Here is a 16,456-nt window from a genome sequence, read left to right as displayed (position 1 = left end):
ATATTACACCAAAAGCAAAACAAAACAAGTAGGAATGTATAGTCGGGCATTTTCGACCATATAATACCCTACATCATGAGTATATTTTAAAAATTTTTATATTTCATAAAGAAACTTTTATATTGAAATTCACTTAATTCCAAAGTATTTATGCAATTTATGGATAAAAAACCAAATTTTCTAAATGAGGCTTTATAAAGAATATAGGTCAAATATGGGCCGACCCCCATTAAATTTGGGAAAAGGGTATAATTTTAAATAACAGTTTGTTTTGTTGAGTTTCAATGCGATATAAATGGTTACAAGTCAATTTTAGACGTTTAAGACATTTTTGAAGGGGGTTTGTATGGGGGCTAGGGTCAAAAAAGGGCCGATCATTACGAAAATCTGCAGTGTCATTTACAGTGCACTTGCGGTAATGTGAACACCGTCTAACGTGAACACCGTCTAACGTGAACACCGCCTAACGTGAACAAGATGTTTTTTACATTGACTACTCTGTAACGTGAACAAACACAGAAAGCTCTATAACGTGAACATTTTTTTCACAGTATATGTTTTCTAAGCATGTAGACAACATTGAAATACATCCATTAAATTCGAATTTTAAAATTTTGGGAATCCCCTTATATAAATGAGTGTTTATCCCCTAAATTATTTTGTTTGTATGGCATAGAAATTTCAAGTTAGTTTCTTATGTGAAGTCAAAGTAAATTTATAAAGTAGCGACACGAGTTGTTGTACAACAAACGTCTACAAAAACCACAGGCAATTTGTTTTTGTTCGAAATACTAACTTGTCAAAATTTGTTTACAAAAATGAACCAATAATTAATGGAAAATATGACATTATTGTTGTACTTTCCAAAAATATGTTGTTATTTATATTAAAAGTCACAATCTAAATGTTTGCAGTTAAAAGAAAAGGCAGACATTTGAAATAGTTTGCAAAAAGGAACAAGTGTGAGTAGTTTAGCAAAAAAGTATAATGTAGTTTAGCAAAAAAAGTATAAAATATCAATTGAAAATTTTATTTCAATTGATATTTTCTCGTTATCTCGTCTTGTTTTGCAATGGATTTTAATAAAATTTTAGTTTTATATTTTAATAATATAAATAATAATAAAAGAATATCACGCTCAAGCGTGTAAAATACAGATTTATAAATTAAAATTTGATATTTTTTTCATGAAATTTAACAATCGCTAACGTAAACAATTTCGCTAACATGAACTCCCTTGGTTTAAATTAGTTTACGTTACCGCGAGTGCACTGTATACTAATATAAAACTTATTTGTGCCAATTTTTAGAGAGATAATAGTATATTTGACGTAATTATGGCATAAAAAGCCCAAATCGGGAGGTAGGTGAAATAATGGACAGATTTCAACCACTTTCAATAGGCTTCGTCCTTGTGCCAAAAAACATGCTTGGTCTATATTTCATCAAATTATCTTGAAAATTGCGGCCTGTACCTTGCGCACAATGTTTACATGGACAGCCAGCCAGCCAGCCGCACAGACGGACGGACATGTCTTAATCGACTCAAAAAATGATTCTGAATCGATTAGTTACAAACATCAGAACAAACGTATAATACCCTCCCCACTATAGTGGTGTAAGGTATAATGAACAAGAACAACGCTAAACGAATTCGTGTGGAGTTGTCAGATCTCCCATCGGACGTGTCCCAGTTGGCGGATAGTGGGAGCTAAACATGGTCTTTTTCTATACATTGGATATAATGGTCAAAAATGACGATACTAGCTCGGGATAAGGCAGACCTGACTAGATATATTTTTGACAAATGGACTAACAAGTCTGTCATATCTAGATGAGTGCGTGATTCAGGACAATCTTTTTATTGTACCCCAACGGATACATTTTTGACAAATGGTCTCTTGGATATGAAAAAAAATAATAAAATATATGAATATATAATATGATATATGATATATCTGATACCAGACGGTCATAAATGATAGTACAATTCTTCCTGTTCAGCATGTACAAATCCGCGGACTCGATGTCGGGTCCAACTAATGCTCCCTCAACCGCCCTCACGGCCAATAAAAACCCCCCTAATCGCAAAGATCCATCTAGGAAGACTTTTGTTCAAAGGCGCTCCGCCTTACGTCTAGTCGAGCGACTTGGAATTAAGTCGGTCGATACAATAACCGCGGACGAAAAATCGTCCCTAGATTGGGCAAAAGCCCTACTGGCTCAGCCCGGTCCATCTCCGCAAAATGATGATGCTGGCTGGTACCAAGGCCACATAAAACTGTTTACCTATAATTAAATTTGTCGATATTTTGACAAAAGCATTGAATTTAAATGGATAGCCTATAATTAGAACTTTTAAATTGAATGTCTTTGTCGAAAAATGACATTTAATTTCGAAATAAAAAATTATAAATTTTAAATTGGTGGCATTTAAGAAATAAATCTATACATTTACAATCTTTGTTATATATTTTTAATGATTAGTTTCAAATTAACTTTTTGGTATTAATATTTAAAAAAAAGAAAAAATTTCTCCGAAAATTCGAATATCAAAAACGAGTAAATTCAGTGGAAAAAAATTTAGTACGAAATTTTATTTTGGCAAAATCTAGTAGTTTTTAGTAATGTTTTTTTATATTTTTAAAAAATACGACACTTTACAAGAAATAAGACAAAAATCAAAATATCGGCAAAATTTTATAATAGGAAAACATTAATTAATTAAGTTAATGCAATTATATAATACATATAATAAATTATTTAATACAAATAAATCATTTTTTTTATTCTTTTATATCAAACAAAATATGGAAAAATATTAGAAAAAATTAAATATTAAATGGTATTAAAGAATAAATTCTTTAATACCAGGTACCATTTTACAGACCATTTTGGAAGAAACGAATTTCTACCGATTTTTTGCACGGAAGAATTTTTTCAATACGGAAGAATTTTTTCCATCCAAGGAGTTTTTGGAGCGACACTCCTTGGAACTATAGTTCCAAGATAATATATAGTCTTGATTTTTTTGTGTTTTCCCCCATTTTTCATTGTTTTCCATGATAGGTATTTTTTATTATATAAGCAATTTATTTTTCCCCTGTGGTGCTGCCACTTAATTCCCAAAAACTCGAATTTTTTCTCTGCCGTTGCTATTTTTTGTTGCTATCTGGACGGGCGTATATTCTATGCTTTTATGGTTTATTTTTATCCAAAAATGGGAACATGTGTACAAATTTATCTTACAAAAATTTTGGGTTTAGAATGGATACCGAACACAAAGTAAAACAGGACGCATTGAAATTGTCTATGCGTCCAAAAGACCATTAGACTGTGGGTGATAGGGTGTTGCAAACGATGAGATATACCCAATGCAACATTTAATTTTTTTGGTAATACATGATAAAAATTGTATAGTGTAGCACTTCTACTTTAAATATTTAATATTATTTTGTTTAATCAAATTACTTTTGAATTTATTCAGAATTACATACAGCGTCTCTCATAAGTATTCGAATTTAGGTAAACTATGAAAAGAAACCAAATTTTGTGTGCAAAAAAATAAATTAATTTGTTATATTGTCTAGACAGTGCTTAAGTTTAATATCACGTGTTCATTTTAGAAATTAATTTGAAATTAAAAAGTGCATACAAAAGAATAAATATAAAAGAAAGACAAAAGAAAAAAGTCTTGTTTGTTAAATTTATATTAACACATACACAGAAATCTTTCTTGTGTATTATTGTGATTGATAGCTTTGCCAACTGTTTTTTGTTTGACATTAGTGACTACCTTTTTGTCAGTGCCTTATATATCTACAGTGCATTTGTTTACATAAACGGACAGACATAGTGAAGATAAAATAAAATTAAAAAATTCTTAAGAAAGTGCGAAAAATAAATTTAATAAAATCGTGTGTGATAAAATATTAATTAAATAATAACAAATAAAATATAAAAATACATATAATAACAAATAAAACAAAGAAGAAGTGAAATAAATAAAGAATTTTTGTTTATGAACCTTGTACATAATCTTTATATACATACATACAATTATCTGCTTCTTCTCCCGTTTTGAGTTGTTACCCTACGGTCGGTCAGTTTGACTAATATAAAATTTGGTTAAATATTTTTTCACAGCTTTTAATAAAATTTGTTTCAAATTTGAAAATTTTAATAAATTATTTATTTCTTTGTGCAATTTAAATACGTTACGTAATAATAAATCGTCATAAATTGAAGTCTTTTAAATAAAGATAAAATTAAATTGAATTAAATTATTAAATTTATTTATTAAATCGCTTTTATATCAAAATAACTATGTCTGTTCCTGCTCTTGCTCTCTTTATTAGAGCTTCTGATGCTCTCATAAGCTTTGAAGCTAATATGAACAAACATAGGGAAGAAAGACTCACTGTTTTTAGTTTAGAGGTTCATTCCGATGAATTGAAGGTTTTAATGAACGAGGTTAAGTCAACCTATCAGACATATTTGGACTATTTAGCTACTTCGGACACAACAGAACCTGATGATATAGATGTCGTCTCATCAAAATATCAGGCGACTTATAATACATTCGTTAACTGTTTATCGAATATTAAAGAACGATTGCATACGTATGCCCAAGCTTAAAAGACTAGTGATTCTCCAGTAGTTAGCCAGAACTATACGGAAACTCACCATAGTTTAATAGTACCGCCCTGTGATGTTGAGACCTTTGACGGAGATTATCTTTCTTGGCCCGCTTTTAGGGATCTAAGGAGTGAGATCGAAAAATTCTTAACACACGTTTTTCATTACATTTTTCAACCAAAGTATTATTTGATTTTTTTTTTTGATCAAGTTACCTTTGAAAAACATGTCAGTTATTATGTGTAATGTCAATTATATTAATTTTTTTGTTAATCTGATTAAAATGAGTGACCAGAAAAAAGTGCGTACTGAAATTATTAAATATTTTCAACTAAACCCAACTTGGTCTTACAACAAGTTGGCCAAGCATACAAAGGTCTGCCGTCAAACTGTTTCCAATGTTATTAAACAGTACCGGGAGAACTTGTCAGTTGATAGAAAACCTGGTTCAGGTAGAAGGAATGGTCCACATGATGTTTCTAAAGCCAAAAAAATAGAACGCATTTTCAAAAGAGCTCCCACCACATCCGGTAGGAAAGCCGCTCGGTTAGCTCAGTGCTCGGACTATTTGGTACGAAAAGTTAAAGCTAATGCAGGTTTAAAAACATACAAGGCTCAGAAAGTTCCTGACAGGAACGCTGCTAAAATTTTAGAGGCCAAAAACAGAGCACGGAAATCGAAGTCAAGTTTTATAAAAAAATATTCTTGCTGCATAATGGATGACGAAACGTATGTTCTGGCAGATTTTTCTCAACTTCCAGGTCAAAAGTTTTATGTTGCTGATGCTCGAGGGAATGTTGAAGAAAAGTTTAGGACCCAAAAGCAGACAAAATTTCCCAGAAAGTTCTTGGTATGTCAAGCAATATGCAGTTGCGGCAAAAGAAGCCAATCATTTGTTACAACGGGCTCTATAAATACCGAAATTTACATCAAGGAATGTTTACAAAAAAGGCTGCTTCCATTCATAAGACTTCATAATGTGTCCACTTATTTTTGGCCTGACTTGGCATCCTGTCACTATGGTAAACAAGCCCTTGTGTGGTACAAGAACAATAATGTGGTATTTGTACCAAGAGAGGCAAATCCTCCAAACTGCCCGGAGCTAAGGCCAGTGGAGAGATATTGGGCTCTTGTTAAAAGAGAATTGAAGAGTACAAAAAAGGTGTCCAAAAGTGTGGTAGATTTTAAACGGAGATGGACTACATTTTCGAGCAAAGTGACAGAAAGCACTATAAAAACGTTAATGGAAGGGTTTCCGAAAAGGGTTCAAAATTTCATCACTAGTGATTAAAACTATAAAAATATTCTTTTTGTAAATTGTAATAATAATTTGTATGTTAAGAATTTTTCGATCTCACTCCTTATTTACTGTTTTATACGTAAATAATACTCGTCTTACCAACATAGAAAGGATGTGTCATCTTATACGTAAGACTAGTGGTGATGCAACGGAAATAGTAGCTAAATATCCTATTTCGCATTTAGGATTTGATATGGCGTGGAATAGCCTTAGGGCTGCTTACGAAAATCCACGTATGTTGGTTAACAACCAACTTAAATCTCTTTTTAATCTTCCTATTATTGAAAAGGAAACTTCTGAAGGTCTCAAGACCATACAAAGAGGTATAAACAGTTGTCTTTCGGCCTTATCAATATATGTTTCGACAGAAAATTGGGATCCGATAATTGTTTTCATTTGTGTTCAACGACTACCCGATAACTCTGTTACCTTATGGGAACAAAGTATAAAAGACAAATTCGTATTGTCTGACATTAGAATGTCTACGAGCATTAGGGAAGTCCCACAATCGAAAAAATTATCGACTCCAAAGGTGAAGGCGCACCATGCCACTTCATCTTCTTCTCTTTCTTGCATTTTATGTAAGTATCAAAGCCATTTTCTACGGGATTGTAAGAGATTTAAAAAACTTACGGTAATGGACAGATTCTCGACTATTAAGAAACATCACTATTGAATTAATTGTTTGTCACGAAATCATGAAGTGAAAGATTGTAAGAGTCTGCATTGTTGTTCAATTTGTAAAAAGAAGCACAATACTATGTTACATAGAAATGTGCCTACTTCAGAAGATTCAAATGGAAGTTCTAGAACTTCTAATTCGGGTCCGAGCACAAGTGCTTTATCACAAGCTGCTCTATCTATACCCACAGTTTCTTCGCAAGTAGCAACATCTAACAGCTCTAGCACTTCAGCTCCTATTAATAGACAGGCGTTTTATACTTCGCAAAACCAAACAGTATTGTTAGGAACAGCGATGGTGAATATTCATCACCAGGGTATGACGTACCCAGCTCGTGCTCTCATTGACCCTGCTTTGGAAACATCGTTTATTTCCGAAAGAGTACAGAATCGTTTAAAAATTTTGACGCAATCGACGAATGCTCAAATATCTGGTATCAACCAGGCGAATTCTGTAATATCAAGGAAATCGTGTTCCATTTATATTGGCACGCCCTTGGACTCTTCAATTGTTTTGAGTACAGTAGCTCTCGTTTTGCCAACGATCTCTGGTAATGTACCCTCAATTATTATATCGAATGAGTATCGAAATGATTTGCCAAATATACGTTTGGCAGATACTAACTTATTTGATTCTAAACCAGTAGATCTATTCTTAGGGGCAGATTTATATCCACGAATTATAAAGGGTTCAGTTAGAAAGGTTTTAGGGACATTAGTGGCTCAGAAAACTATTTTCGGCTGGATTATTACTGATCCAGTTCCTCAGTCTTCAATTCAGGTATACAGCACTAGAGTTGAAGATAATATAAATAGTACCTTACTTAGATTTTGGGAAATAGAGGAACCTCCTACACGGAAACTTATGTCAGCACATGATCGTATGTGTGAGGACAATTATAGGAAAACTACTCGTAGGGATTATACTGGTAGATATGTAGTAACATTACCATTTAAACCTGAATTTCCCGAGACGTTAACTTTAGGTCAGTCTAAACAGAATGTTAGGGCTCAATTTATACGGACAGAATCCTCTCTCTTGAGAAATCCTGTCATCAAGAATATGTATGATGACGTCGTTAGGGAATATTTAATTTTAAACCATATGCGTCCAGTTAAAGACTCTCCTTCTTCTTCTTGCTACCTGCCTCATCATCCTGTTATTAAATTGGACAGAAAGACTACAAAATTACGTGTGGTTTTCAATGCGTCGAATAAAACGTCTAACGGCAACAGTCTTAACGATTGTTTATTTGTGGGACCCACATTACAGGCAGACCTCGTTCTCCTGATTTTACGATTTACAGTGGAATGCTCATTCTGACTCGTTTTATTTTAATGTGGATCGTATTTCGATGCGATCAAGTCACACAAAAAGGGAGGTACTATCTATAATAGCTAGATTATTTGACCCTGTTGGATGGTTAGGACCAGTCATAAGATGATAATGCAGAAGGTTTGGCAAGACCAGATAGATTGGGACGCAGCTCTTAAGCCCGCTACTAAAGCCGAATGGCAAAAATTTGCTACTTTATATCATGAAGTTAATTATATAGCTAATTCTACAGTGGAGCTTCATGTCTTTTCAGATGCATCTGAAAAAGCCTATGCAGGGGTAATTTATGCTAGAGTCGAAAGACCTAATGGCGAAATTTATACCCATTTGTTAACTGCCAAAACAAAAGTAGCTCCCATCAAATCAATTTCTCTACCACGACTTGAACTCTGTGGTGCAGTTCTTGCGACGGATCTTTTAAAATCCGCATATGAAATTGACATCCCATTATGTCAAATATATTGTTGGACTTATTCTACAATCGTCCTTGCTTGGCTGAAAAAGGACCCTTGTTCATGGGCAACCTTTGTAGCCAACAGAGTTTGTAAAATTCAGGAAGTGGTCGGAAGACATAATTGGCACCATGTCAAATCTGACGACAACCCAGCAGACTTGGGAAGTCGGGGTATTTCACCCTCTGATTTAAGACAGCACAATCTATGGTGGCATGGTCCAAATTGGCTTCGGGAAAAAAGCACTACCTGGAATCTAGGAAATTTGTCTTTATTAGATACGGACTTAGAGGCTCGTGCAGTAAAATCTCATGATTCATTTTTTCGAATTATGAAGACATTCTTGAGAGATTTTTTTCTCTTGATAGGGCAATTCGAGTGTTAGCCTATGTATTTAGATTTTTCTATAATACTCACCTGGCTCATAAAAATCGAAATTCCTTTGAGACTACTATTGTGACAAACATTGAGGGTAAGAGAGTAAAACTGCGATTGGCAGTTATGGCTCAAAAAGTAAATTTTGTCGAAGAATACCAATGTCTTTTGGATAAAAGACCACTATCTTCGAAAAGTCCTTTATTGACTTTGAATCCATTTGTGGATAATGAGGGTGTTATGAGACTTAATGGTCGTTTGACAAAATCACCTTCGTTAGTCTATACCGAACGGCATCCCATATTGTTGCCATATTCATGTCGCTTTACCCGTCTTTTGATTGAGTTCGTACATACGATTTCTATCCACGGTGGAAATCAGTTAATGCTCAGGATCTTAAGGATCGAATATTGGGTACCTCGACTAAAAACACTAGTTCGAGCTGTTATTAATCGGTGCAAACGGGGTATTCTTGACCGTAAGCGCACCTGTACCCAAATAATGGCAGCATTACCCCCCGAACGAACTCAGATAGGCCGACCATTTACAACAACTGGAGTCGACTTTGCTGGGCCTTTTGACATAAGAAACTTAAATAGTAAATCGTGTCAAACTTTAAAGGCCTACGTTTGTATTTTTGTCTGTTTTGCGACTAAAGCCATTCATTTGGAAGTCACATCAGATTTATCAACTGATAGATTCCTGGCTGCTTTTAATCGATATATATCGAGACGAGGTTGTCCCACTACTATGTTTTCCAACAACGGAACGAACTTTGTGGGAGCTTCTCGTGAATTAGAAAGGGATTTTAGAACATTTTTGTCAGAAAGTCGTGCTAGGATGTGTTCCACTTACGGTATTAATGGACTTACATGGCGATTTATTCCAGCGGGCGCTCCTTATATGGGAGGCTTATGAGAAGCGGGAGTTCGAAGTTTTAAACTTTAATTCCGTAAAGAAGCTAAGTCCGTAAAATATACCTTTGAGGAATTATCGACGGTTCTCGCAAGAATTGAGGCTTGTCTCAATTCGAGACCGTTGTGTCCTATGAGTGATGATCCGAATGAGCTCTTACGCCTGGTCATTTTTTGATTGGGTCACCCATCCTTGCTCCACCGGAGCCTTCTATTTACGAATCTCCAATCAGTCTCATAAATAGATATATGAAAGTTTAAGCTCTCACCCATCATTTCTGTAAACGATGGAAGGAAGAATATCTTTCAAATCTTCATAAAAGATATAAATGGAAATACCCTGAACGAGACATATCTGTAGGTGACTTAGTAGTTATAAAAAATGAACAAATGTCTCCGACTTCCTGGAAACTTGGTAGAGTCGTTAAAACTTATCCGGGAAGTGATGAACACGTTCGCGTGGCTGACATACGAACAGAAAATGGCATAATAAAGCGACCAATCACAAAATTAGTTGTTTTGAATAATGAAACTTTATAAAATTAATATTAAATAATTTTCCTTGTTCCTAGTACCATGGACGCTTTAACCATTCCAATGGAAGATGCGCTCTTAGAGTCCGACAAGGAAGCAATGGAGGTAGAGGACCAAGGATCTAAGGTGGCTACAGTAGCTGATCTAGCCCCTGTTTCAGCCCCTGTTTCAGCCCCTGCTCCAACACCATCGCTAACCCCTACTTTGGTATCTGATTCAGCATCAGAGTTGCTTGCCTTAAAAGTCGCTTCGGTTGAGAAGTCTTCTGAATCTACAGATCCAGACACGGCAGCAGCTCCCACACCCGCAAAGGCATCAAATGTGGAATCCTCGGGCTCGAATGTATGTAAACAGTGTAGAGGAAGACACCCGCTGTATAAGTGCGCTAGTTTTCGGAAGTTGCCTCACGAAAAGAGGCTTCGATTCGTAATTTTACATCGACATTGCTACATATGTTTATCGACTAAACACCTGGCTAATGAGTGCAAGTCGTTGGTGAAGTGTAACATCTGCCACGACAATCACCACTCTCTTTTGCACTCACCAGGAAAAGGTCAAAAGAAGAAAGGCGCGAAACCTAAACCCCCTACTTCAGCGCAGTCAAAAGCGAAATCTATGCCCTATTCCGTCCAGACTTCTCATTTGCCATTAAGACATTCTATTAACCTGTCTCCGACCTTAAAGGTAAATTTGTTGATAGGTAACCGTCGAATTTTGGTCCGAGCGGTTTTAGACCTGTGTTGTCCGAGACAGGCAGGCAGCTTAGGCTGCCTTTCTCGTCTGCAAACGACGTTAATATATGTCGTTTGACTATCGGCTCAATATATGCGCCTCATCCTCAAATAACATTGTCTGCAACAGTGAGGAAAATGGTCGGTATACGAACCCCACCGGAAAATATTCCCAACGACATTCTAACTTTATTTGACGGGATTCAGCTAGCTGATCCCACATTTAATCAGTCGGGACAGGTCGCGTTGGTTTTAGGGCCAGAACTAAGTGCTTCCATTATTAAAGGAAAAATACATTCTAGCCCGGGTATTCCACTTGCTCAATACACTTTATTTGGATGGGTCATTTCCGGCCAATCCCCATATTGAGAAAATAAAAATAATATTAAATTGACCTGTGAATGTTATTTATTTATGGGTACAGTCGAGAGACTGAAAAAAATCCAGCTGTGGGACTTCGGTTCTATGGGGAAAGTCGAGAGACTTCTGAAAAATCCTCCTGTGGGACTTCGGTTCTATGGGGAAAGTCGAGAGACTTCTTAAAAATCAGCCTGTGGGACTTCGGTTCTATGGGGAAAGTCGAGAGATTTCTTAAAAATCTAAGCAGGTCCTTTGACCTTTCGTCGATAATTTTAAAATTTGAAAAAATAATAATTATGAAAAAAAAAATTGAAAAGAAAAGAAAACATAATATAAATAGATATATAATAATGAAAAAAATGTATATATGTATAAGTTTATCCTAGATTTATTAACCTTTAACTAACTTCGTCGTTGCAAGGTGGTCGGCAATGTTCATTTTAGAAATTCATTTGAAACCCTATTTTCTATTCCCATCATACTACTTTGAAAAAGTGTAGATATAAGTTCTAACTAGTAAAACCGCTAACGGTATAAAGTAATTCGCAACTAGTTGCATAGTTTTTTTTTTTTGTTTTTTAAAACACTTTTTTCTTGTCTTTTTATTTCTTTTTTTCACACACACAAACATCACGCTTTTTAAAACTTAAACAATTTACTTTTAGTCATAATAAAACAATAATAAGGTAGAATCAGTAGAAAAGTACGTTCTCAATTTTATATGCCTTGAATTGTCACAAAAAAGGAATTTAAAAAATATAAAAGAAACATCAAAAAAATTATTGAACATTTTTTATGAATAAAACAAAATTTAATATTTTGAACAAAAAAAGTATGTAAAACCAATAAAAATCAAGAACAGGATGCAAAAGTGTAGAATGCTGTTTGCAAGTGCCGTTCAAGAATCATTTCATGGTATTTTTCGTGCTTTTTCATTTGAAGATTTTGAAGTTTTTCTCTTTTTAGTTCATTTTTGTTTGACATAACAAGGGCAGAAAATTGACAACTCTCCCTAATAATTCTACCTTTCTATGGTTATATCATGCTTTTAGTTAAATTAAATTAGCTTTTTTAAAAAAAATTGTAGTATTTTCTCTTTCCAGAGATAAAACCAAAATTTGATATTGGGATTTAATAGACCCCTTGGAGTATCTAAAAAATAGTATTTTTTGTTACAAGAATCTGTATTTAAACGATCCAAGATATATTATTGATATCATTATTCTGTCGCTAATTCAATATATTGGAACTTGAGTCCATTTTCATAATACAAGGTCAAAAATTTTCGGGGAAAGTTTTCTTGTATATATTCTTTTAAATATCAGCTTTTACATATTTTAAGTTTTCAATGTATTGTGGAAGTGTTCAACTTCAAAACATGCTACGAAGAAACGCCTTTCAATATAGTAGTATCATTAATTTTATATACCAATGACGTCCAGGCTACATGCCACTATAGCATTATGGTCTAACTCAAAAATATCGATATCTGTTTAAATATTGATTACTATGATCAAAATAAACCCAAAATTTTGGACTTACAGTGCTATTGTAATGGCCAACATAAGCGTGAAAATTACGAATAGTAAAAACTGAAATCTACTGTATAGGATGACGTTTTGTAAAGACATGTTTTGGAATTGTATGCATTAAAAATGTAAAATATATTAGTGCTAATATGTTAATGAATGTATACTAACCAACTTTGTCGGAAAATATCGACCCTAGTGGTACGAAAAGGGACTTAAGATCCATACAATTCAATTAGAAACAGAAGAACGAAACCAAAACAAGTAAGAGTACTATATTCGGCTGTGCCGAATCTTATATACCCTTCACCATAGTGTATTTTAAACATATTAGTTTTATAAATTTTAAATTTTTACTGTCTACATTATTATTACACCAAAAGAAAAACAAAATGAACAACAACAACGCTAAACGAAATAAAAAACAAAATTCACAAGGCATCTAAAACAAAAGACATCTAAACACACATAACGAAAAACACAGAAAAACAAAATAAACAACGCAATAAAACCAACTGACTTCTAAATATACGAACAGAATTTACCAAAACAAAATATACAACTCAATGACGCCAACAGCATCCAAACATAAAAAATACACAGCTGAATGAAACCAAATACACACATGTACATCTTTATCCAATTCACAGTGTTGTTGTTGCTTTTTTAACAAATGAAAAAATGTGGCTTTTTTGATGAAATTTTCAGAGGTTTTCTCGGATTTTTGCTCATATCTTCGTTATTTATAGACCGATTTTGCTGATTTTAAATAGCGATCTAAACGGTAAACGTAATTTTTCCAAATTTTAAAGAGAGTGATATTATACCTTAGAACTTTCTAGACAATATAACATATTTAATTATTCATTTCACACACAATAATATTAATTATGTTTCTTTTCAAAGTACAACCAAATTCAAATACTTATGTGAGACACTGTACATATAACAAAAAATTTTCCTGTAGACACCTTGAATACGGCGTGTTTTATCACTTTTCTTACCTAAGTTAGTATATGTAAAAGATCCTCCACTCATTCCTGTTCCTACATTGGTTGTACTTGTATTGGATAAACCAACTACAACATTAGTACTATTTTCTGTTTGTATTTGTTTACTTCCATTATTGCGTAAACTATGTAACGCCTCCTCAAATCCTTTACCGAATGCCTCTTGCTCAGAAGTTACTGCAGATGATTTTGCTTGGTATATTAACCCAGGTTGTGGGGTTGGTAATAAATGAAGCAATTTTTCCAAATCTGGAGTGGTAAGAGGTTTAACTGATTGCGCATCTGGCGAAGCAATAAGAAGTGGAGACGGCGCTGCTAGACGTTGCTTTTTTGATGAGTTTTTTAAATCTAAAGACATAGGACGTTTATTGATGTTATTGTTTGAATTAACCGATGTATTTGGTTGTTGAAAATGTAATTCCTCATTATCCTTTAAAATTGCTAACGGTTCAGTTTTTACCGCAATATTATTACTATTACTTCCGGAACAATCTGAATTTAATGACTTCATTTTTATGACGTCACACAATTTTATGGTAGTTTCGGAATTAAATATTTAAATCTAAAATAATTAGTAAGGAAATTATATTTAAATATCATAAAGTTATAAATATTGATATACATACAACGATTTAAACGAAGAGAAATTATTAAATTTATTTACAATGATATGACTAATATAAATGTATGTATATACATATTAAAAAAAGTTGCCAGATATCAAAAATGTGGAATTAACAATAAGTCCTGTTGTAGATAGTTACTTTTTAGTCATGCCTTTTTTTATTAATTTGTTAAATCTAAAATGTATACATTGTGACTTTTAAGGTGGAAGCAGCCCAACAAGAACATTGAGAGTCATTTGATCGGTCATTTGACTGACACTACTGATGTATTATTTCTATCACAGCGTAAAGCAAAGTTTCTATCAGATTCTTAAGGCTAATGGACAAAAGTGATGGAAACATTTGTGTACAAGAGATTTTTCTTCTCCCTTGCACTTATGAATTCTATCGTCTTTAAAACATATATTTGAGCTCCTCACTCTTTTGTTGTTTACTAACCATGGATGACATAGTTATTAGTCAGGATTGACTGATCATGCTTGATGGATATATCTATCACAGTTAGCATATTAAAAATGATCTATTTATCTGTCATTTTTACTAATCATATTTGATGAATATATCCGTCAAATGTGACGGCTATACCAATTTATAATAAAACACAATTTATTAATATTTTAAGATATATATTTGTTAATTTTATTAATATTATAAGCATGTACATAAATTAACAAAAATTTCATCATTTTACATACCTCGAAAGATCTTAAATCCGCTGATGCTCCTCTTAATTTGTGGAAATAAGTTGTCTGTAAGAAATACATATAAATACCGAAATATAAAAAAGTAAGTAATTATGTTACCATAGATTGATTAAATTCCGAAGTGTTTATCTTCAGCACCATTTCCTGCACTATTTTTAAATTCTGTTTATAATAATTCCTTTTATTTTTAATAATTTATAGGTAGTCTTTGTATTTTGTATTTTTTTTTTATTTTTCGCTTCTTGATCTTTGGCTTTTACAGAAATAATTTATAACGTCGAAAAATATAAATCTGAAACACAGTAACAGTCAAAAGTAGTTGTTTCACTCTTTCGTATGCAAATGAAACCCTTTACCACACATTGGGTACATCAACAGTCATTTTACCGGTCATATGACTGTCATTATTGATGGAATTATCCATTAACTATTTTTTAGCAATTTTATAAAAAAAATGTTGCAAGAGTATTAGTGAAATCATTTTGTATGTGTTAGTTTCTGTCTTTCATTTATTGTAGCGAAGGTGCACTTATAAGGTGAGTCAATTCGACAACTGATTATTAGGGTACTATAAATCGACTTTCAAAAATCGACTTTTTGTCGAAAAAAAGTCGACAATTTTGTTCCAAAAAGTCGATAACTCGACTATCGTCTGTGAAAAAGTCGAAATGTCGAAAATATTCGGAAATAGTCAAAAATACGGAAATAGTCGGAAAAGGGCGAAAATAGTCGAAAAGTCGGAAAAAGTCAAAAATTGTTAAAAAGTTGGAAAAAAGTCGAAAAGTCGAAAAAAGGCAAATATGGTCGAAAATAGTTGAAAATCGAAAATCGTGTCTGAAATATGCAAAATGGTGTATTAGCCAGACATTAAAAAAGCTTAAACAACGCAGCAATCTTATTCCGAAATATCAATTGGAATGGATGTATTAAAAGTGGGTGTTTCCAGCTCTTCGTGTTTCTTCATTTTCAACAATTGCAATGCATTGCAATTTGTAGTGATTGTTAATATCCAGGCAGGATTGAGTAAAGGAATTTCAAAATCTACAAAAAATTTTTTTTGCTTCATCCTTCTTGACCAACATTAGTTTAGTTTTACATACAAGTTATCAATTAAGGTGGCCACTTCCTTGTCCTGCACAAGGAAAAACAAATGCAAAAAGTTGAAGTCGAAAAGTCGAGTTTTTATTTCAACTATAGAAACAGGGTACACTAAACAGGTATATGCATCACTACAACAATACAAAAACAACATGTATTTTGTTTTTG

The 16,456-nt window shown here is 33.3% G+C and overlaps 2 protein-coding genes across 2 annotated transcripts in view; one reads left to right on the top strand and one right to left on the bottom strand.

The window, feature by feature from the left end:
* LOC111688738 (transcription factor AP-1) overlaps positions 1-14,634 on the bottom strand; it is a 49,918-nt gene extending 35,284 nt beyond the window's left edge. Inside the window, exons 1-2 of the mRNA XM_046953885.1 lie at positions 14,487-14,634; positions 13,855-14,422 (exon numbers count right to left, since the gene is read on the bottom strand). Coding sequence (XP_046809841.1) covers positions 13,855-14,371 — 517 coding nt within the window. The 5' untranslated portion in view covers positions 14,372-14,422; positions 14,487-14,634. The remainder of the gene's footprint in view (positions 1-13,854; positions 14,423-14,486) is intronic.
* Positions 808-11,604, top strand: LOC124420565. The gene is made up of 2 exons (XM_046953886.1): positions 808-962; positions 10,269-11,604. Exon 2 carries the CDS (start codon positions 10,273-10,275, stop codon positions 11,038-11,040), a length of 768 nt encoding a protein of 255 aa, XP_046809842.1. The 5' UTR covers positions 808-962; positions 10,269-10,272; the 3' UTR covers positions 11,041-11,604.
* Positions 14,635-16,456: the final 1,822 nt, after the last annotated feature.

The sequence above is a fragment of the Lucilia cuprina genome, chromosome 6, assembly GCF_022045245.1.
Source record: "Lucilia cuprina isolate Lc7/37 chromosome 6, ASM2204524v1, whole genome shotgun sequence".
In the NCBI taxonomy this organism is placed as follows: Eukaryota; Metazoa; Arthropoda; class Insecta; order Diptera; family Calliphoridae; genus Lucilia; species Lucilia cuprina.
Note: the sequence above shows the minus strand (reverse complement) of the source record. Positions and strands in the feature narration are given on the sequence as shown.